Source organism: Leptodactylus fuscus, chromosome 7 (assembly GCF_031893055.1).
Source record: "Leptodactylus fuscus isolate aLepFus1 chromosome 7, aLepFus1.hap2, whole genome shotgun sequence".
Taxonomy (NCBI): Eukaryota; Metazoa; Chordata; class Amphibia; order Anura; family Leptodactylidae; genus Leptodactylus; species Leptodactylus fuscus.
This window is the reverse complement of record NC_134271.1, coordinates 66,397,768-66,420,355: the sequence shown is the minus strand read 5'-3', so window position 1 is coordinate 66,420,355 and position 22,588 is coordinate 66,397,768. Positions and strand designations below refer to the sequence as shown.

Genomic DNA, 22,588 nt, shown 5'->3' with positions numbered 1-22,588 from the left:
GCCACTTGTTCAACCCAATTTGTGCCACATTGTCAAATATTCTGGACTTTGGACAGTCAAAAGTAGGATGAAAGGGCAATATAATATATTAACATCCATCACAATGTTAGGCTACATGCATAGAAACACATTCGTGGTTTGGCCGTTTTCACAGATCCCTCATAGACTTGAATTTTTTGATGGATCCTTAAAAATGGGACATGTCCCTTTTTTGTCTATTCAGAATACCTGAGCTGAGTCTGCTCAGGATGTTCAGCCACAGCCTGCCTATATCACCTATAGTCCAAAAGATAGAAGCAACTCTCCTGAGTGAATCAAAAAATTTTTATTCACCCAGTGTTCCATGCCATGTCTGTGCCTCAAGGGGGAGAGAGTTTTATTTTAAAGTTTTTACTGGTTTAAGTTTTGATCCCAGGCTGATCTTGGGTCATATGATCTCAAATCTACTATAAGCAAAAAATGAGCGATAGTGTAGATGTCACACCATATAGTTAGAAATGTACACCAATTGCAACAGATTTTTTTTAACATAGTAGAGAGCACTAATGCAAATAATAATAAAACTTAACATGCAATAGTTATGTTAAAATATACAAGGGTCCCTACATATAAATAAACCATCATAGAATCGCCACCATAAAAAGGTCTGTAATCCGGCAGTCACAAGAAAGTATCTTTACCAATATTTGTTGACGGGAGTAAACACAGTGAGGGGGCATCACAGGAGGAAGAAAAGAACAACAGTCCGTATTCTTCCCACTCAAATGCTCACCCGCAAACCCAGATAATGACTCCCGCCCTGACAAGGGCAGTACCAAACTGAACCCTAATTTAACCCTACTTGTCACTAGTCCTGTGCGTTTCCTGGTACAGTGATGCACCAATCATCAGGGGACTTTCCAATACTCTACAACATCCACGATCAAAACAAAACCGATGAATAAATATACTGCCTACAGTGGTAATGCAGAACAAAGAAAACCCCACAATGGAGAAAAGCTACTACATGACTCCACATAGTGATAATGGTAACAAGATCCCTGTGCTCACAGGACTTCTTAAATAGTTAACCAATCCCCACAAATGCAACTAATAGTTCCTGGAGAACCCCTTTTAATGGTTTAAGGAAGGGGGCTCTCTCCCTAAACCCCTATGTAATCAGATAACTCCTCAGGCACAATAGATTGCACTACTGAATTACTGCAGTGTATTTTTCATGTAATCATGTGTTTAAAGAGGACCTTTCATCAGATCGGGCACAGGCAGTGTTATATACTGCTGGAAAGCTGACAGTGCACTGAATTCAGCGCACTGTCGGCTTTCCCGATCTGTGCCCGGTGTAAAGCGCTATCGGTCCTGTTACCGTAGTGCTTTACAGTCAGAAGGGCGTTTCTCACACTTAGCCAGGGACGTCCTTCTGCCCAGCAGCGCCTATCGCGCTGTACTGTGGAGCGGGGAGGAACGCCCCCTCCCTCTGCTCACACAGCTCGTCCATAGATGAGTATTATCAGGAGCGGGAGGGGGGAGTTCCTCCCCGCTCCACAGTACAGCACGATAGGCGCTGCTGGGCAGAAGGGCGTCCCTGGCTAACTGTCAGAAACGCCCTTCTGACACTAAAGCGCTACGGTAACGGGACCAATAGCGCTTTACAGATCGGGAAAGCCGATAGTGCGCTGAATTTAGTGCACTGTCAGCTTTCCAGCAGTATATAGAACTGCATGTGCCCGATCTGATGAAAGGTCCTCTTTAAGAACCTATGGGAATGAGAGAACCTTTCTCCAGCAAACAAATGGTGAGTAAACCCGACATGTGGCCATGAATTCTGCTGCTTTACTGAACTGTTACTATTTGGTATGGCTTTTGGGGGCCCATCTGAGAATACAGGTGCTTCTTTTAGGAACTGCTGCAATATGTCAGTGAACTATCAGCTCCTGGATACTACTTATACATTTTTATTTCAAAAAGTTTTGAAAATACAAAAATACAGAAGACACTTAAAAACTGTGAAAAATGTTACTCATTGATAAAACAACAAGGCACGTTTAAAGGGATTCTACCATTAAAAACTTTTTTTGTTGACACGTTGTAATAGCCTTAAGAAAGGCTTTTCTTCTCCTACCTTTAGATGTCTTCTTCGCCCCACCGTTCGGTTAAAATTCCGTTTTTCGTCTGTATGCAAATGAGTTCGGAGAAGGAGGTAGAGGTAGGAGAAGAATAGCCTTTCTTAAGGACGTTCTGACATGTCAACGAGAGAAAAAAGTTTTTAATGGTAGAATCTAGAGATGAGTGAACACTGTTTGGATCAGCCGATCCGAACAGCACGCTCCTATAGAAATTAATGGAAGCACCTGTGACGCCGGCCGGCCACCGGCAAAGTCAGCGTCACAGGTGCTTCCATTCATTTCTATGGGAGCGTGCTGTTCGGATCGGCTGATCCGAACAGTGTTCGCTCATCTCTAGTAGAATCTCTTTAAGTTTTTTTTGTGATTCTTCGACATGGACTGTAGATTATAGTGGAAAGAACACATATTCCTCATGAACAGGTTGTATGTGTAGGTAATACTGGGATAAACACATATTCCACTTATACATGCATGTAGAAGATTCCCTGTGCTTTGTAGCTGTGGTATGAAAAGGTAATGTGCGGTTCATGGTGAAATAAACCCGCATTCCTCATACAGGAAATGAGTAAATATAATGTAATTTCCACACGTACAGACGTAGTGAATTCCCTGTGCTTCCTAGATATGAAATGAGCAGGTTATATGTGTAGTCCATAGTGAAATAAGCCCATAATATATGTGTGGTTTAAAAAAACAACCAAACTTTCTCCCCTGTCCCCGGTGCTCCGGTGCCCACTGCCGCAGCCTGTCCTGTCATGCTTTTTGCCTCAGTCCCCAAAAGCCCTGAGGTCCACATGAAAGCTGAGGCCAGTCAGTTCTGTTTCAGATGTGTTTAGTCTGAACAAAACCATTGGATGAACCTCACTAAACAAATCTTGTGAGATTCACCCAACAAATATTCTCAGAACTGACCCCTCATGGACTTGGCAATCTCCTGCCTAAGGAGAGATACTTGCTGCCCCGTATATCTGGAATACATGTTCATTCTACTATGAGCTACACTTATTACCTGTACATTTCGTATGTAGGATGCACAGGGAATTTACTTCATGCCTGTATATGTGGAATATGTGCTCTCTCCAATGTAAACTACATGCATAATCTGTTTATTCCATACCTAGGAAACACCAGGCCTCCATGCGTGTTCATAAAGATACTTACCTGACTAAAAAAAAAAACTTATTTTGCCCCCACATAGTATAACACCCCCCTTTTTTTTTGGTCCACATATATTAAACCCCTTTTTTGGGCCACCACACAATACATGCCCTGCTTTTTCTGGGCCAGCCCCTCTTTTTAAGTTCCCCATAGTATATAATCCCACATTATATGGCACGGAATATGACCCCTTTCTTATGCCACCCCTACAATATTTGACCCCCTTTTAAAAAAAAAAAAAAAAGCCCACTCACAGTGTATGACCCTTATTTTTAAACAACACAGGCACACTAAGTTTAGAACCCCCTTTTTCCCCCCACGCAGATTAGTGGCGGATAAATACTCACATGTCCACGCTCCTATCCTGGCCACCCTACACTACCGCCTCCGGGGTGCATTGTAGCCGATGCTGAAGAAATAGAGTACACAGTACATAGCGTCCTGGCGTTCTTCAGTGTGGTGACGTAACTGTAACGCCACCTAGAGGCTGCACTGGAAAACAGGCAAGACAAGAGCATGGACAGGTGAGTAAAAAGTATCGGCTACTGCCAATTGCAATAACACAATAAGTAGCAACTGATTAAACAAAAATTCCAACCCCTCCAGTATATTCCAATGAGGTGCCCTGAAGCAATGCACCCCCGATTTCATATCTAGTAAGCACAGGGAATTCTCTACCTTCCTGAATATGGGGAATATGCGTGCTGAAGTTCTTTTTTTCTTGACCATGTGCAGCATCCCAGAGTGTGACTTTAAGGAGTTCCCCCCCCCCCCCCATCTCACAGGTTCAGATGTTTGCTTACAGTTCCTTCTTCTCACTTCCTGTATCCCTCCCCCCCCCCAGTTTGCTGAAAGGACACACAATAGTTATGCAGATGCTTGTAGAGAAGTGACTCTGTGTTATCTGTGTGTTTACATAGAGAAAAAACAGAAACAAACTGCAATTAGCTAAGCTGATTGTTCTGCAGTGCTGTAGATAACAGTGAGAGCAGTATATAGTATATATACTATGTAAACAATTGAAGGAATAAGCTCACATAGCAGGAAAACAAAGCAGCTTTTCTAAATCAATGTATTTAGGAAAAGTCTCCAATTTAAATAAGCTACCAGTATATAGATAGGATCCTTGAGGCTGGACAGCCCCTGTAATTGTTTCTTTCTGCGCCTTTGGGTTATGTCGGTATGTCCTGTCTTCTGTGTTCTATGCATTAAATATACACTGTTATACAGCTTTCCTATTGTTTTTTCCCCAGCATTAATACCTTTCCCTTGGTACAGCCCTGGCCTATCACAGGCCACTGGGCAGGGTTTGAGGAGACTTTTGTCTCACGGACGACCTTTGAAGGCTGAGTCTAGTTGCAGTTGAGATCTTGTGCAGTTCTTGTCTAGACAGTGAAGATGAGTGCATGCTAGCACTGAGACTGGACTTCAGTGGCCGTCCATACAGTCTCTAGGAGGAGGGAATAGCCCAAGGCTCATCTGGAGACAGCCCTGAGAAAAGGGTGTTTGGATGTCAGGTGTGTGGACTCTCTGCCAGGAGGAGCAGTGGAGCTCTGTGACAGGAGAAGTTGACTGAGCACCTTAGGTAAAGGTAACCATACACCTGTCAGGACTACCCTGCACTACAGTCCCCAGCATGCACAGCTGGGAGTGGCACATGAGACAATTCGTAGTTGGAGTGGAGTTATCCTTGGAGCCTTAATCATCCCTGGGCACCCTCCTAAAACCAAGCCTGGGTAGTTGGACACTGAGAGACTACTAATCCCATTCTGGAAGCTGCTTGTTGTACTTCTACAGTTGCTGAGTAAAGCATTATTCTGTTTCAATACACAACCAGATGCCTGAGTCGTTCTTGCTTTACCATCAGGGCCCTTCTGAAAATCATTACACTGGCTCAGAGAGGAGCGGTCCCTTCTCCAACTGGAAGCATCCTGTGGGAAACTACTACCACCATCATCAGCAGCGGTGTCCAGCCCAGGAGCGGAGCTAGGGAGCATGGTTGAGTGTGCTTGATCTAGCTGGTGGCACGTCATCCACCACTACTACTCCCATCCTCCGTGTTCCTTATATCTGGGCTGGGGCACATATTTGGGTTGGAATCCAACAGAAGCATCCTGCTCAATACAACTCATAGCACTACACACATCTGTACTTAAAAGACTGCATGCTGCAACCACTTCCTGACATTTGCACAACAGTATGTATCTGAAGTCATTGGCTAGCTGTAGCTAAACATCACCTCATTCCAGAAAAGGAAGGAAACGTAAAAGCTATATTAGAGGGGCTGAACATCAGTGTATATTGGGAGCCAGCAAACACTTTTATGCTGACATCAGCGCCGCACCTCCCATGAGGCGACCGCTTCAGGCAGCGCTATGCCAGGGCCACGGGAGGGCGGCATTTTTGCTGACCTAAGCCAGTCCAGGACAAGCTGTCCTGGACTGGCTTAGCGCCACCGTGTCTGCAGCCCAACACGGGAAGTGAGCGGTGTATTGGGGCGGCCCTGCTGGACACTGCGCTGCTCCAGTGGCCGCCCCTCACACTCAGGCAGAGAGCAGGTCCTCTCCCTGCCTGCGAACGCTGCTCGCTCCGCTAGGCCACGCCCATTTCCGCTTGAACCACCCCCTTCCACTCGGCCCCACCCCTTTTGTGCGACCCCCGTCCCCTCAGCTCCGACCCTCCTCCGGGGGGGCGCAGCTTTCTGACGCCGCTTCAGGCGGCAGAAAGCCCAGGTTTACCCCTGGCTGACATACACTATTGGGCGTCAGCCAGTAAAGAAACATGGTTACATGGGAGTGTTCCTAAACACACGTCTTCTCAATGATTGGGTTGTTAGTAGGGCCTTTACCTCACTTTCCTCTCATCACGCATTAGTTTTAGGCTAAGGCCCCACGGGCTGTAATCGCAGTGTTAAAGCGCTGCGGAAAGAACCGTGGCGTGAACGCATTGCGGTTCTTTCCGCAGCACTTTTAAGAGAAAGCTCACAGAGAGTTTTCCTCTACGGACTTTCTGGTAACATATCTACGGGAAAGCCGCCGACATTTCCGTAGATATAATTGACATGCTGCGATTTGCAAAGCCGCAACGGCTTTAAAAATCACAGCGTGCCCGCGCTGCGTTTTTTTCCACAGTGGGCATGGGATTCACATGAATCCCATCCCCTTTGCTTGCACTGTACAACGCTGCGATTTTTCCCGCAGCGTCTCCGCTGCTGGCAAATCGCGGCGTTTACATCCCGTGGGGTCCTGGCCTTAAAGAAGACCGTTCACTACCTTCTTCAACTACAATACTGTGCATCTTTCTATAGGAGCTGCTCCATTGATTCAGCGTATTTGGAATGTCTTGATCATTCCTGATCAATTGGGGCTGTTATTTGGGCTTTCTACTGTCAAGTGGGTGGTCCTTGGCTGGAACAGAAAGAGGGATCAGCCACCTGACATTAGAGAGCATAGGCAGCATACAGTGGCGTAACTAGGAATGGCGGGGCCCCGTGGCGAACTTTTGACATGGGGCCCCCCCTCCCCAAACCGATGCCGAAGACCTCGACTGACCCCCTCCTCCGCACTCTATTATGTCCCTTAGTAAGCCCTGCACACAGTATTATCCCCAATAGTGTCCCCTGCACACACAGTATTAACCCCTATAGTGTCCAATGCACACACAGTATTAACCCCTATAGTGTCCAATGCACACACAGTATTAACCCCTATAGTGTCCCCTGCACACACAGTATTTACCCCTATAGTGTCCCCTGCACACACAGTATTATCCCCTATAGTGTCCAATGCACACACAGTATTAACCCCTATAGTGTCCAATGCACACAGTATTATTAACCCCTATAGTGTCCAATGCACACACAGTATTAACCCCTATAGTGTCCAATGCACACACAGTATTAACCCCTATAGTGTCCCCTGCACACACAGTATTTACCCCTATAGTGTCCAATGTACACACAGTATTAACCCCTATAGTGTCCAATGCACACACAGTATTAACCCCTATAGTGTCCAATGCACACAGTATTATTAACCCCTATAGTGTCCAATGCACACACAGTATTAACCCCTATAGTGTCCAATGCACACACAGTATTAACCCCTATAGTGTCCCCTGCACACACAGTATTTACCCCTATAGTGTCCCCTGCACACACAGTATTAACCCCTATAGTGTCCAATGCACACAGTATTATTAACCCCTATAGTGTCCAATGCACACACAGTATTAACCCCTATAGTGTCCAATGCACACAGTATTATTAACCCCTATAGTGTCCCCTGCACACATAGTATTATTAACCCCTATAGTGTCCAATGTACACACAGTATTAACCCCTATAGTGCCCCTGCACACACAGTATTATCCCCCATAGTGTCCCCATATGTCCCACTGTGGACACCTATAAACATTTATTATACTCTGGGGTCTGAAAAGACCCCAGAGTATAATAATCGGAGACCCGGGGGATTAAAACCATTAAAAGAACAGAGACAGTTGCTTACCTGTTCCTGTCGGCTGTCCTGTCCGCTCTTGTCCAGCTTTAATGACGTCAGACGTCACATGACCCGGGAAGCTGGCCTGGGTCATGTGACGTCAGACACGAATGACGGAGGCCTGGCAGGATCGTGGAGAGGTAAGTAACACAGTTTTTTATGTTACCTTACCCCTCCCGGTGCGCCGATCATTATACTCGGGGGTCTGCAAAGACCCCCGAGTATAATGATAGCCTCTGTGGGCCCCGCGGTGTCACTTGCCGATCCCGGCCCAGCCAGGATCGGCAAGTGAATAGGGCCCGTAACGGACTTTTAAAAAAAAAAAAAAACGCAGCGGTAGCGGCTGTCACCGGGCCCCCTAATGGCCCGGGCCCTGTGGCAGCTGCTACTGCTGCTACCACGGTAGTTACGCCCCTGGCAGCATAGTGGGTGCTGAAACTAACTGTAGTTATTGCTCAGAAACTGTGGGGTCTACAGAAAAATTCCAAGTAAATAGGCCGAGTGGGGTCTATTAAATTATGCAAAGAAGTGCACCCCCTATCACTACACCCCTGATGAACCAATGATCACCAGACTGCCTATCTGCAGGGGATATATCATATCACACATTGATGGACTACACATCAATGGATCTCTGTGTAAGAAGTCAAGCAAAAATTTGTGTAGCAAATGGAGAAGGCCCCCTAGCATTCCATCCCCACCCCACACACCGGTTTTTGACGTCCATATGTCCTAGTAGGTGCTGAATGTTCACCCTCTTATGCTTTTCTTTATGGTTCATATATTAGGCACTAATACTATTCAACAATGCTGGAGTGCAAGAGATGATGGACAAATAGCATCAGATCTCAAAACTGCACTGCAGGTTGTGTTCAAGTCTGCAACAGACTTGAGACTATGATAAAACCTACATGATATACATTATTGGAGAATATTGTGCAAACACAAAGTTTCTTAGGTGGTACTGCTGCTGTTTTGCTGAGCTCACTGCTGCCCCCTACCTGTGTGGCATAGTTTTGCTCTGTTAATTATCAGCAGACTACATAGGTAGTAAATTCCAAAATCAAACATGACTATCAGCTATATGGTTCTAATCAGTGCCACACTGGGATGTCCAGGGCCCACCAGTGGAATTGTTTCTAAGGGCCACTGCCAGGACCACTGCAGATCAGCTGTATGAAGAAAGCATGGCTACAAGTAATGACAATGCCGTGCTGCTCAACTACCATACAGTGTGCACCATTGCATACTGGGACAATTTTCAAAAAGTAGCATGTAAATTTTTAGATTTAATAAGAGAAGAAAAAACGCAGAGAAAACACAAAAAAAGTGGGGTTTTTTTTTACCTGTGTTCCATAATGTGGGGCCTTAGCCTAAGGCGAGTGCTACATTGCAACCTTGGCCATACAAAAATCACTATGTCGTCCTGTGATTTCATCACTAATGTAAGTAAATAGAGTCGCACTGCGACCTACGAGATCTTACAAGTTTGACTTCTAGTTGCAAAAAAAAAAATAAAGCACTGTTTCATTTCTGTGCGACTAGTAGTCACAGTTGCAACACCTTCAGGATTACAATGTGACAGTCTCTGTACTAATACATTGATGTAGCACTAGGCCCTATTTAAAGGGGTATTCCCACGTTGCATACTCACCAGTCTTCGCTGCTGTAAAATCTTCTTTCTTCCTGCTTTGTTGCGTCATTGGTGGGCGGGGTTACATATGCAAAGCCAGCGGCAAGATGACGTCACTTCTATGCCGCTGGCCCTGTGTGTGCGCTCATAGATGGTGAGACCAGTCAGTTCTCCAGCCTTCACAATGCCAATACAGACCCGGCATCCGCTGTAATAGAGAGGCGGATGCCGGGGAGGGTTAGACGCCGGCACAGGTGCCTGTGACATCGCTACGCTCCTGCCCTGCATGAAGCCAGCAGCAGCAGGAGCGATGCTGCTATTCCGCTCCTCCGCCCCCCCCCCCCCCCCCCCTCCGGAATAGCAGCATCGCTCCTACCGCTGCTGGCTTCATGCAGGGCAGGAGCGTAGCGATGTCGCAGGCACCTGCGTCTAACCCTCCCCGGCATCCGCCTTTCTATTACAGCGGATTCCGGGTCTGTATTGGCGGCCCCTTCCCCCAAAGTGTAAACTACCCCCCCCCCTCCCCTCCAGGCTCGCTCCCGTGCACTTAGCCCCTCCTCCCTCCCCCCTGGCAGCAGGCAGATACATCACTTGACTTTTGACCAGATAAGTCAAGGGATGTGTCAAAAAAGAATTGAATAAAGTAAGATAGTGGACAAACAAAGCCGTTTTGCTGAAGCAGTGTATTTAGGGAAAAGTCTTACATTCACATTAACAAGCAGTATAGATAGGATTCTTGTGATGGGACAACTCCTTTAAGCCTCTGAAAATGAATTGTGCCCCTTTGTGGCTTCCACAGGATAACACTACCCCAGCAAAGCAACAGTGTTCCCCTTCTCACCCGGCAAAGGAATATTGACCCCCCTGGTGCGCTCTACATATGCATTTGCCTCCCCCACATAACAGTGCCCTGATAGTGTCCCCCAGGTAATAGTTCTCCCACTTCCCCACACAGGAAATACACATACTGTCCAGGCCACACTTTTAAATTGTATACTTACATTTTCTCCGTATACGGAACAGATGCGGTGTGTGGCAGCATGTCCCTTCTATTTCTATACTGGCTCTGAGAGAAAGAGACAGGGATGCTGGGTGGAGAACAGAAGAGAAACACAGTCTTCTGTGCATTGTATCAGCACTGTATAGGAAAACATGCCATTGAATCGAGTAGACATCAGCAGTGTGGTACCCAATCACAAGTGCAACTTCAGTGACCCCCTATAGCTATGCCACTGATACTCGCATTAGTGACTGGCACTTCACAGATGGACATAGTCACACTCCCATTTCACAGGCAGCATTGCCATGAGTGGACCCTGAAAACAGCTCTGTGTATCTCAGCTTCTTGTAGCTGTCAGGCCATGCTGGGAGTTGTAGTTTTGCAATAGCTGGAGATTACAAGGAATCTTTATAAAGTGATTGCATGTGCTAGTTAGTGGCTGAAGCTTCTTTCTTTCTCATATGCCATCTGAGAGGTCTTTACATGCAAAGAGAGACTGGTTATTATTCCGTGGCCATCAGTTCTTACACTTCAGTAAAACATATCTCCAGATTTATATTTAAAAAAAAAACCTTTGTAGTGTGAAGTCCTTTACTGTATGGCCTCATTCACATAGCTGTAAAAACGACTATGAAAAAACGATTAAATGATCAGTTTTTTCGCTGCCCTTTGGCATCTGTGGTTCAGTCATTTTCACAGATCCCTCAAATAGACAAAAACAGGAGTTTCCTATTATTTTTTATTTTATTGATAATGCTTAGTAATTTAATTGCCTAGAAGTCACAGCAGGGCAATTTCTGGTCAAGCCGGCAGCAGTTACAACCAAATTCACCAAACTTTAAGTCTCACTGAGGCATGAGATACTTAGTATAAGTGAGGTGGTGTGTGAAGACTCCGCCCCCCATGCAAGCAGCCACAGGTGCAACACTGCAGCCTCACCTCCTCCTTATATAGTGAAGCATGGCTGGATGACCTGTGACCCATTTCTGTTTGCAGTAGGTGGAAGTGACTTTACTAGGAAAATGCCCCCTAGGAGAACAAGAAAAAAGATGGGGTCCCGGGCTCAGGGAAGTGGTGATTCTGGGCTGGGAATGACAGATCCTCTGCAGGAGCAAAAGAATGAGAAGATCAGACTCTTCATGCAGGACTTTATACAGCAGAGTAAGTATTACTCAGGTCTTCTCCAACCCAGACCAGGCTGACTTCTCCTGTTCATAATCCAGGACTATGATGGGAGCTGTAGTTTCCTATACAGTAGGGAGATACTAGTAGACTACAATGACTTTCTATAGTTTGTAGCTTTGTGCCATAGCATTACAGTTGTTCTATGAGAAGTCTAGTGTGTCTCTGAGACTTGCAACCAATATATATATTTTTTTGTATACTATCTATGCTTGCTGTCAGTGAGTGGCTCAAACCTATGTAGATGTAACACTTGTCAAAGCTGATGTTTTGTCACAATTGCTTCCAGGGTAGATAACACTGGGGAACACAATTTTTGTTGACTTAGATCTGACACTTGTTTCAGACTTGCTTTTAGCTCTTGGTTCCAAAAATGACCCCTGTTTTTTCTCTAGCACGTCAAGTTTTTAAGATGCAGGATACCCTCCCTTTTTTTGTGAAAAGCTTACAAAATATACACTTACATGACAATGAAGCAGAAATTAATCTGAATATGCTACAGTTATTTTCTTCCTACAACTGCTATTTATTGCTCAGTTTGGTCCATTGTTTTAGAAGTAGTAAAGTTTTGACTTGGAATGGTGAAACTGCCACAGATGTAACAAAACTAATCAGGGCTGTTGAGGCACTTACGACGAGATGATGAAGCCGCAGACATGATCGAATGGAAAGCAAAAAAGTACTTATGTCTATAAAAGAATAAATTCTGTTAACTGTTTGTCTACAAACAAGAACTCGCAACAAAATTTGGAAAACGACAGCTATCTAGATCAGGGGTGGGCAATTTTCCCATGAGGCCACATTAGAAATTGGAATGGTTTCAGAGGGCCGGACTAATATACTTAAGGTTTCTCTCACACGACCGTGAAAACAGATCCGTGTGCGAGGCCTGCTCTGTTCTATTCTGTGGTAGTAGACTAGAACAGGACACAGGATGTCTGGAGCGCAGGGCACAAAGCCTGCCCATTGCTCCATCACAATCACATTCCCCATTGCAGCCCCCACTACACACACAGTGCTACATTGCAGCCCCCACTACACACACAGTGCTACATTGCAGCCCCCACTACACACACAGTGCTACATTGCAGCCCCCACTACACACACAGTGCTACATTGCAGCCCCCACTACACACACAGTGCTACATTGCAGCCCCCACTACACACACAGTGCTACATTGCAGCCCCCACTACACACACAGTGCTACATTGCAGCCCCCACTACACACACAGTATACTGCCTATCGCACCCCTGCCCGCACAGTATAGTAACCATGGCGCTCCCCACAGCCCGACACTGAGTACTCACCTCTCAGCGTCTTCTCCCAGTCAGTCGGGACAGTTATGTCACCACGCGTGCGGGAGACGGGTGCACAACCTCCCACCACCTTGTCGCATGTGTTACCAAATAGCCTAGCGTGGTCACATCAAGATACGCTGTAGAGAAAAAAAACTTGACGTGATAGAATAAAGTAACTGCAGATTTGAGTTCAGCATGTCAATTTCAGTATTAAACAGCTCAAAAATTTAACTCAACAGAAATTTTTTTTATTTATCTTTTTGTTCCCCTGTGTAATGCTTTGTGAACTAAATCCAACAACTACTCTCTTGTTCTGATAGTGTGCTGTTGTATCAGCCTGCATTCTATTACAGTGTAATAGATACATCAGTATGAACTCTCCACTAAGTATTATGGTGAATTTGCAAATGGCAGACTGAGATCAAAATATCAGTTCCATTCATTTGAATAAGGTTGTTTTGTTGGCATGTAGATGTTTTATCTGTAAGACTGAAGCATATGGGGTTGATTGGCATATGGTGTGAACATGTGCCAGGAGGGTATTTATATTTTTAAATGCAGCTATGTGGCCCTCAATTGTCTATGCTGTCATGTTGCGCTCCATGGATGTCCTTGCCTTTCTATCTAAATGGTTTCATGTTTGTTCCTGATTTATCCAGAAAAGGAACGTATGACGGAGGTCAAAAAGGAACTGGAGGTTCTCACCACGATCCCAGACCAGATTCTGGAGGTGGAACTCTTGAAGATGCCAATGTCCATAAGACAGATGAAGGTTGGCGAGTATTACAGTGAGTAAAATCTGTGTATAAAATTAAACCTTTGACCGCCAGGTTCCAGCCTCCATCCTGTCCAGTCTTGTGTGTGTACACAAGTACTCTCTATTTTTCACTGCAAGGCTCTTTTAACTTTAACATGTTAAGGGTAAGTTCACATCTGCCCTTGGGTACTCTGGTCCCCATTCTGCTTTAAAAAAAAAAAAAAAAAAAAAAAAAAAAAATGGAGAGAGAAGTCCTGCAAACATGACTTTTCTGTGTTTTTGAGGACAGAAACCCGGATGATTCTATTGGGCCCACGGGTAATCGCTTTTTAAGTGGATTAGTGCCCCCCTCCCTTCCCCAAACTACATCCAAATTACAACACTAAGAAGGGGGGGGGGAAATCAACACCCACTCACAGCACCTTTGTAGGTCTTCTGAGATGGTTTCTGAATATATCTATATGACCACTGCTCTGTTCCAGAGGACTTTGTTTTATCATTATGCTGAATTGAATGAATTGAAAACTGCTTTTCTTAAAGCAGTTCTCAAAGCTCTTTCAAGGGATTCACCAATGCATTCCTGCATATGCCCACCGATGTCCTCGTCCTCCCAGATACCTGTACAGCGTTGCCCTGCTCTGAAGCCTGGGTGTAGCGCTTCCAGGTGGAGGATTATGACACTGGTGGGTATGCACAGTATATTCAGTACTACATTCACCCAAAAGTGACACTTTTTTTTTTTTTTTTTTTTTTTTTTTTTTTGTGGCCGCTTACGTGAGCATGTGCAGTATGCTCTGTACTCCATAGAACTACAGGAGCGTACTGCGCATGCTTGTGTAAGCAGACACTAAAAAATGGCCACCCGCATGTGCACTGGGCTCTTCCTGTGGCCCGATGGCAGAGCCGACTGTGCAGGTGTACAAGTGTGACAACCCCCCCAGAGCGCCGTAAGAAGACGCATGAAGAGGACATTCCAGAAGAAGATGGAGGCAGTGCTGGAGAGAGTTCTCTTACAGCATTGGGGACGCCCCAGTGCTTTTTCAGTGCTGGGGCCCGCCCTCAGTGCCGCGAGAACTCATTTGCATACCGACAAAAAACGGATTTTAAACCGAACGGCAGGGCAAAGAAGACCTCTAAAGTTAGGAGAAGAATAGCCTTCCTTAAGGGTATTCTGACGTGTCAACTAGAAAAAGAAAAGTTTTAAATGGTAGAATCCCTTTAAAAGTTTCACAATGCACTTTTTCTCAAATTCCATCTCATTCTGGAAATTTTTATTTGTTTTCCTCTCCCCTAATGGACAATAGAAAGCTGCTATTAAGGTAAGGGGGCCCTGCACCAATGGCATGTCGGCTCCTGCTTGGGTCCTAAGTTATTTTGTACTGATCAATGGTGAAGATCAACTTAAACTCCTTGTTTCTGTATTTTTAGAGTTGATGGATATGAACAAGGCAGAATCTGCTCCTGCTGTAAAGGTGAGGGGTCGGGGGGAAATGTTTACTGAAAATAGGTTTTTCTGCATTCTTGGTGTTGGGCCTGAACTATGCAGGTTCATTTATTGTAGGTTGACTGTCTAGATGAAGAGCTGCAAGAGGTCAAACTTGTACGAAAGAACAGCAAGAAAGGTAAGTGCGCACCATAAGCCGAATGACTCTTGTTGTGATGAATGGCTGACCAGCAGACTCTACTCTCAGTTAAGGTGACCACATCTATGGAATATCATGATCCTGTTGGCTCTAAAGGGATGTCCACAACACAGAAAAACAGGACTGTCCAAATGGTGAGCATAGACTTGGCTGTTGAGGGAAGGCAAAAATGTAATTACTAATTCTCCCTTCAAATCTTGATGGCTGTATCTGTGTGTATATATGTGGATGAGGAGCGTGAAGCTCCTGGGGCCAGCACCTTGTATACATATTGATATATGGGTTGATGCTGCAATATAGTTTCTCCTTGATCCTTTTGATGAGTGATAGTTCTGTATAACTTCTTACATCACTGAGGAACTCCTATGTTAATATCTTTACCACCTACATATTCTGGCAATGTTGGTGACGTTTCAGACCTACAATGCTAAGTTGTGACTACTACCTTACAATATACTCTTCTTCTTTCCCTCATAGGTTACGAAAAGTAAATCTCTTGTCTCACTGACTAATGATGCTGGAAAGAAAACCTCCTCTTTAACCAGGTAACCCCTAGATCAAAAGTCAGCAGTGCAACATCTGGGGTCCTTTGCTTGGTGTAACCATGTATCCTAAACTATTTAATGGTATCTGCTATTAGAGTACACTACATATATTGTTGCATATGTCATTATTGTAGAGAGATTTGGAGGAAAAGATGACTTTGAAGTCTTAGGCAAATGAGTCAGTTGGTGCACTGGGAGGGGGGCGGGGGAGGAATACTGTACTGAACTTATTTGACCCACAACCAATCTTGAAGTTCACCCATCTCTATAGTAAAGATTATCACTAAATGATAGTAGGCGAAGAGAAAATTCAGCCAAGATGGCGGCCCCAATAATATTGTACAGAAAATAGAATTACTATAGTGAGAACATAGACTAGATGTGAGTATTAGATTTCATGATCTGGTTTCTCATACTCTTGGTAAATCTCCTTCTGTAGCTTCGGTGGTCACTCCTAGTCTTCAGAGGCTTAAAATGTACATATTAACCCTTGTTCAGCCAGGGATCCAACAGAGAATCTTCATTTGAGCGAACAATGCGGATGTTTGCTGAAGTGGAGGATTACAGATTGGCAGAAGATATTGGGGGTCTGTTGGCTCCTTGACGGAATATGCAGATTTTCTTGCTTTATGCCTTTGGGTGGAAGATGAGTTAGAAGACCCCTCTAATCTTGTCCTCCAGCTTGGTTGTATCACTTGTTTGCATAGTTATTGCACAATTACTGACCTCATTGGTGAAGGTTATCTTGAGCTGTACTGTCCAGATGTATAACCTACCGTATTTTTCGGACTATAAGACGCAAAAATTTCGGAGGAAAATGCGGGTGCGTCTTATAGTCCGAATGTGGACTTACAGCATGGCCGCGCTACTGCCACCGCTGGTTTTCTTCAGCGGCAGGAGCGTGACAATACAGCAGGCCCCGGCAGCTAAGACACTCCCCGGCATCCGCCGGTCTATTACAGCAGATGCCGGGGACTCTTAGCTGCCGGGGCCTGCAGATTGTCACGCTCCTGCCACTGAAGAAAACCAGCGGTGGCAGTAGCGCGGCCATGCTGTAAATCCGCTCCTCCTCCACAGGTCCCGGCAGTCATTTAGCCCCGAGGCCGGTCCCCACCGGCCCCATACCTTTAGTGATGCAGGCCGGCTCCTGCACGGCGAGGCCGCAGGAGCCGACCTGTTCCGATGACAGCCGGGAGCCTAATGAAGGCTCCCAGGCCTGTCATAGATATATATTACTATCGCGGCTGGTCTATGACACTCCGCGATAGTAATGTATAGAATCTCCCATAGACGGCAATACACTTGTATTGCCGTCTATGGGACTTGCAATCAAATGATTGCAGGTTCAAGCCCCCTAGGCGGGGGATAATAAAATAGTAAAAAAAAAAAAAAACACTTAAAAAAATATAATAAAAAATAAAATAAATAAAAGTTCACCTTTCCCTAGAATACATATAAAAGTATAACATTACTGTGAAACATATACATTAGGTATCCCTGTGTCTGAAAATGCCCTGTCTACTAATATTTTTATGTACAGTGAACGTCAAAAGTGCTAAACCGCCGGGTTTTTCTCTGTTTTGCCTCTGAATTAAATAAAAAGTGATCTAAGCAATAAACATTTCCTAAAATGGTATAACTAAAAAGTACACCTGTCCCCACAAAAAAAAAAACGCCCTATACATCCCCGTACAGCTGCAGGGTCACCTGTCAATGTGGCCTTGCAGCTGTTCCAAAACTACAACTCCCATACATTAAATATTTTACCATTTTTTTTTTGGCTGAAAATTTTTTTCCCTATTTTTCTCCTCTAAAACCTGGGTGCGTCTTATAGTCCGAAAAATATGGTAGATGTCGTAGATCCTTGTGCAAAATCTGCAATGGGAAGGCATCTGGGTAACTGTGCCATGTATAATGGTGCTTTACTTGCCCAGCACGATCAATAGTGCAGCAGGGTATAACTAGTGCCAAATATTCAGTGTACCTAAAATCTGTGAGTGTTCTGTTCTTTAGATTTCAAATTACTCACAATATGTACGCATATCACTAGAGCTGCAAATCCCAATTTCTTTTAAACAACCAATAGACTTTAACAGAAATCTGTATTAAATAAATATAATTCTGGCTTAATGGTAGCTGTACATATGAAGGGGGGGGGGGGGGGGCAGTGGTGTCTACAAATCGAAATTTAGACTTGTGTATCGATTAATGCTCCATAACTGTCATGCTTGGGAAATGTCCCTAGCTGTGTGTGGTATTGGATGTCTGTGTTTTGTTTCCCAGTCACTTTTTTTTTTTTTTTTGTGGGAGGTTGAACCTTTTGGTGTTGGATATGGAGGGGGTGACTAAATTTTACACTGAAGTTATGTTCAAACTTAGGTCGATATCTGCAACTCCGCTAAATAAAGCTCCCAAGAAGATGATGATGTCGACTTCATCCTGCAGAACTATATCCAGAACCTCAAGGTACCACTGGCTTCATGCCCTGAGCAATATGGCTGCTTATTAACTTTCCTGATGTGGGATTTTTCTTTTGGTAGAAATGCAACAGGTCCTCCCACACGATCCTCAAGAAACCGAGCCTTTTCATCACTAAGTGACAACCTGCCATTAAACGAAGGCCTTCCATTTGTACATATACCATTGGTAGATGGCCAGGTAACTACCTAGCATGTCGCTAAGGGCTCATTCACATCTGCACCCGGGAGTCTGTTTTGCAGGTTTTAATTTCCTGCACAAAACCGAGCAGGAGATGGAAAGCTGCAGGACTTTCAAACCCATTCATTTGAATGGAATTGAAAGGTGTCCAGCCGTGTTTTATGCGCTCTGCGGCAAAACTTTTTTTTTTTTCTTTTTTTTAAATTGACACTGAGTTGGACATGCAGTACTCTGTGTCCGGTTTAAAATAAAAAAAAAAAAAAAAAAAAAAAAAAAGTTTTGCCGCGGAGAGCATAAAGCGCTCATGGCCATACTCGACATGACAGGTTTCCCTCTTCTGCATGCAGAAGACGGAAACCTGAGAACGGACTGCCGACCGCTAGTGTGAACATAGCGTAACTGTAGGGGTTTGTGTAGCAGAAAGGGGGACACCACAGCACTTCACATCTTGCTACCCCATTGTACTTTCACCAATTCTCTACACTCTTGCTTCCATGCAATAGCTTTTTTGGAAGAGTAAGGTGTAGTTCACACATAAATAACGTGTGGCTTATTCTGGCACTGGAAAAAACCTCTTCATAATTAGGAAGTGGGTTTTTTGGTTGTTTTTTTTACCTTGGCACGCTTTTTGTGACGTGTTTTTGTAAAAACCGCTTCCAGGCAGTTTTCCCATCCTTTAAGAGAACGGGCTGCAAAAAATGCATCGCGTTTTTTACTGTACGGTTTTTGTAAAAAAAAGTGACTCGTTTTTGCAAAAAAAAACATGTGAATGGGAAGAGTTTACCACTGCGTCTATTGCTTTCTTCAGATGTAAAATGCCTGAAGAAAGGTCATGTCGCTGCTTTTTCTCTGCTAGCAGAAAAAAAAGCTAGCAGTTTACATAGACTAACACTGTATGGAGGAGGATTATGACGTGGATTCCGCTGTCAAAATCCTCCATGTCCCCGTGTGAACTAGCCTGAAGAGACCAGAGCATTGTCCACTATACTGTGTATATCTCTCATATATATATATATATATATATATATATATATATATATATATATATATATATATATATATATATATATATATATATATATATATAGTCCTGTTCCCAATTTGTAATTTGCTCTCCCTTGCCAGACTTTATCTTCAGCGTATGATGACCTGGAGTCTCTGGATGTGGAGCTGCTAAGAAAAGACACAGTGAAACACATACACACACTTGTGGTAAGCTGTCTTGATGCTAAGGCAAGGGAACAGAGTTCCTTAAAGGGGTTGTTTGAGATACAATGATATTTTTACTCTAAGCAAAACACCCCCACCCCCCTGCCTCTGTACAGAGTGGGAGTAGGAGGTAGTATAAGTCAGCTCTGTGTGAAGAACAATAAATCAAGGTAGTTGTAGGCAAATGGAGCAGGAAAATATCCATGTAAACAAATGCAGAAGATGCCAGGAGCTCCCAGAAATCACTCAAAGCACTGCAAGAGGTATTTGGGTGCAGTTATTAACCTATTAATAGCACTAATAGAGCTTTTTGGCAAAACCCTTTTTTCCAGGCTAAAGTTACTCCGTCTCCTTGTACAAAGAGAATTCATACACTCAAAAGTGTTCGATTACCAAAAAGCACATTCAAGGGGTAGGGGGCTTTAAGGCAATATTTCTATCTGGCACTTGTCAGAAACCTAGCCATATGCTGTAATGTGCTCTGTCATGCATAAGGGCCAGGCCCCCTCCATTACTGTCTGCAACTCATTGGCATCCTTAGGGTACCGATGAGTTGGTGCTGATTGGACCCACTGCCCTGGACAGAAAATGTAGGGATGTCCAAAGGGGGCTCCCACTACCATAGGGCCCAGTGCTTATGCACCACTGGCCCTATGGTAAAAGCTGCCTTGCTTAAAATATATATATTTATATTTCTCCTAACTACAAAAGCTTTCTTAGATGTACAGATCTTGACATTGACACCAAGGGGCAGATCTATTATTCTACTGTAAATGCAGCAAAATTCTGCTTAAAATTGTTTACTTGTATGTGCTATCCAATGTAACCTCAGTTACACTTTCATATTTATTTTCAGCCACACTGACACCAAAAGCAGTTTTGGTTGGCACTTTCATCTTGCAAACCAATGGCTAACATGATGACTCCGGTTATACTCAATCAATACTTCAGCTCAGTTTGAGCAAAAATCTGAATTTGATAAATGCATACTTTTTTTTTTTTTTTTTAACACATGGTTTTTGCATGGGCTTATTCTGAATTTATGTAAAATTCAGCCATATACAGCAAGACTTTAACTATCAACCTGTGGGGTGGGGAAGTACTCTCCTTACAAATACACCGGCCAGAATGTTCTGTTTAGTGTGCCAGCTGGCTACAAGGCACAATGGGGCAGGTTTCTGAAGATTGGCATTATCAACATTGGTCTCCCCTTCTATGTCTTGCTTCTTGTATCTAATCTGTAAGACCTGGCTGTAGTGTTTGTGGATAATCTCCCAAATAGCAAATCTAAGATGAGCTTGTATGAGCCCACATTAAAGCCAGAGCAGCGTGTTTCAGGGATGTAGCATTTTAACCACTAGCAGAGTCTCTAAGTGATAAAGCTTGAACTATAGCATTGCCTTGGTTCATGTACATAAACTGCTTCTTGTCTCCTCAGGGTCAGCTCACCAGCCTCTGTGCCAAAGCATCAACGCAACATCTTGTAGGGGGTAATGGCTAAATGATACAACGCTCAGGGATCGGTCAACGGATGGCAGGAGGTTCGACGGAGTGATTTTAAATTGTCTTAATTATGTAAATGACTGTAATGCTAATAAAACTGACTAGATTTGTCATTGCCTCACTCACTTGTATGAGTCCCCTCACATACAACAGCCAACCTCTACTATATATAGAGAATCAATTGCCCTTTAAAATGTCAATAAACTATAATCCTGCAGCCAGAGCTGGTGCCGCTACATCCTGCAGTAGTTCAAAGGGTTATATGAATTTAAAACAGGTTCTCTGTTCCCAGTCAGAATTTCTACCAATCCTGAACCTTGTGAAGACCCATTTGTTGTCCTTTCACCAATCATGGGGCATAGCAGTGACCTGTACATACAGAGTGATGTTTGTATAGAAGTTACCACTGATTCTATCTTACCGGTAGCTTATGTAAATTGAAGCCTTTTTCTAAGCATATTGCTTTAGAAATTCTGTTCTATGTGAATTTATTCCTCCCATTGCTTACAGTGTTGCTATAACCACAGACCTATAGGACAAGTGATTGCACTTAGCTGATAAAGTGGAGTCTGTTATCTCTCTAAACACACAGATAACATGGAGTCCATTCCATACAAGAATCTGCAGATTATCTGACCTGCAGAAGTGGTGTTTGTCCTGTTCAGGAGGAAGGGGAGAGAAATACAGGAAGTGAGAAGCAGACACTGCATATAACCTGGCTGAGAGAGAACCCTTTAAGATGTCATCAGGGGCCTCCAACAGGCCCGCTGCCGATCTGTAGATGGTTACTTGCAGTCACTAGGACAATTTGGGTCTGTCCAGCTGTAACGTGCTGGACAATATTAATTCTAGGTTAATATTTCTAAACAATCAAGGGTTTATCCACCTCTTTGAGCACCATTTCAGTCTGTGCAGGATAAATATAATTTGTCAATATATTGCCTTACTTAACTAGGTGAGGACAATTTCATAAGGCAGTATATTCTGCATTGGTATTTGCAAGCCAAAACCAGGAGTGGGTCCAAAACATGAGATGCAAATCAATTTTTCCATTACGCTTTTCTCTCTGTAGGTTCAACTTACAAAATACTAATGTAAAATACCTACTAGGTATGCACCGTGAACGTAAGTTATATACATCCTGTATTATATTCCAGAGCTATATTCACAATTCTGCAGACATTACAGCTGAAATATATATTAGCGATTCCTGTTCATTAAGGTTCTTGCAGGTGGCAAGTGACTCACACATTCAAGCATAGTACATAATCAGATAAGTAAAAAAGAAGGCATGGGGGGGGGGATATCTTTTAATAGTTTTATAATCTATCAACCTCTGCAACTGGTTCTAACAGCAACCAGATGCATTGCACTGTGT

The 22,588-nt window shown here is 44.0% G+C and overlaps 1 protein-coding gene across 1 annotated transcript; it reads left to right on the top strand.

Moving 5' to 3' along the window:
* The first annotated feature begins 11,435 nt into the window (after positions 1-11,435).
* On the top strand, positions 11,436-21,208 carry LOC142213660 (borealin-2-like). The gene is made up of 10 exons (XM_075282063.1): positions 11,436-11,574; positions 13,555-13,683; positions 15,081-15,124; positions 15,214-15,274; positions 15,344-15,429; positions 15,773-15,840; positions 18,220-18,306; positions 18,381-18,498; positions 19,624-19,710; positions 21,146-21,208. The coding sequence occupies exons 1-10, from the start codon at positions 11,436-11,438 to the stop codon at positions 21,206-21,208; spliced, it is 882 nt and encodes a 293-aa protein (XP_075138164.1).
* The last annotated feature ends 1,380 nt before the right edge of the window (positions 21,209-22,588 follow it).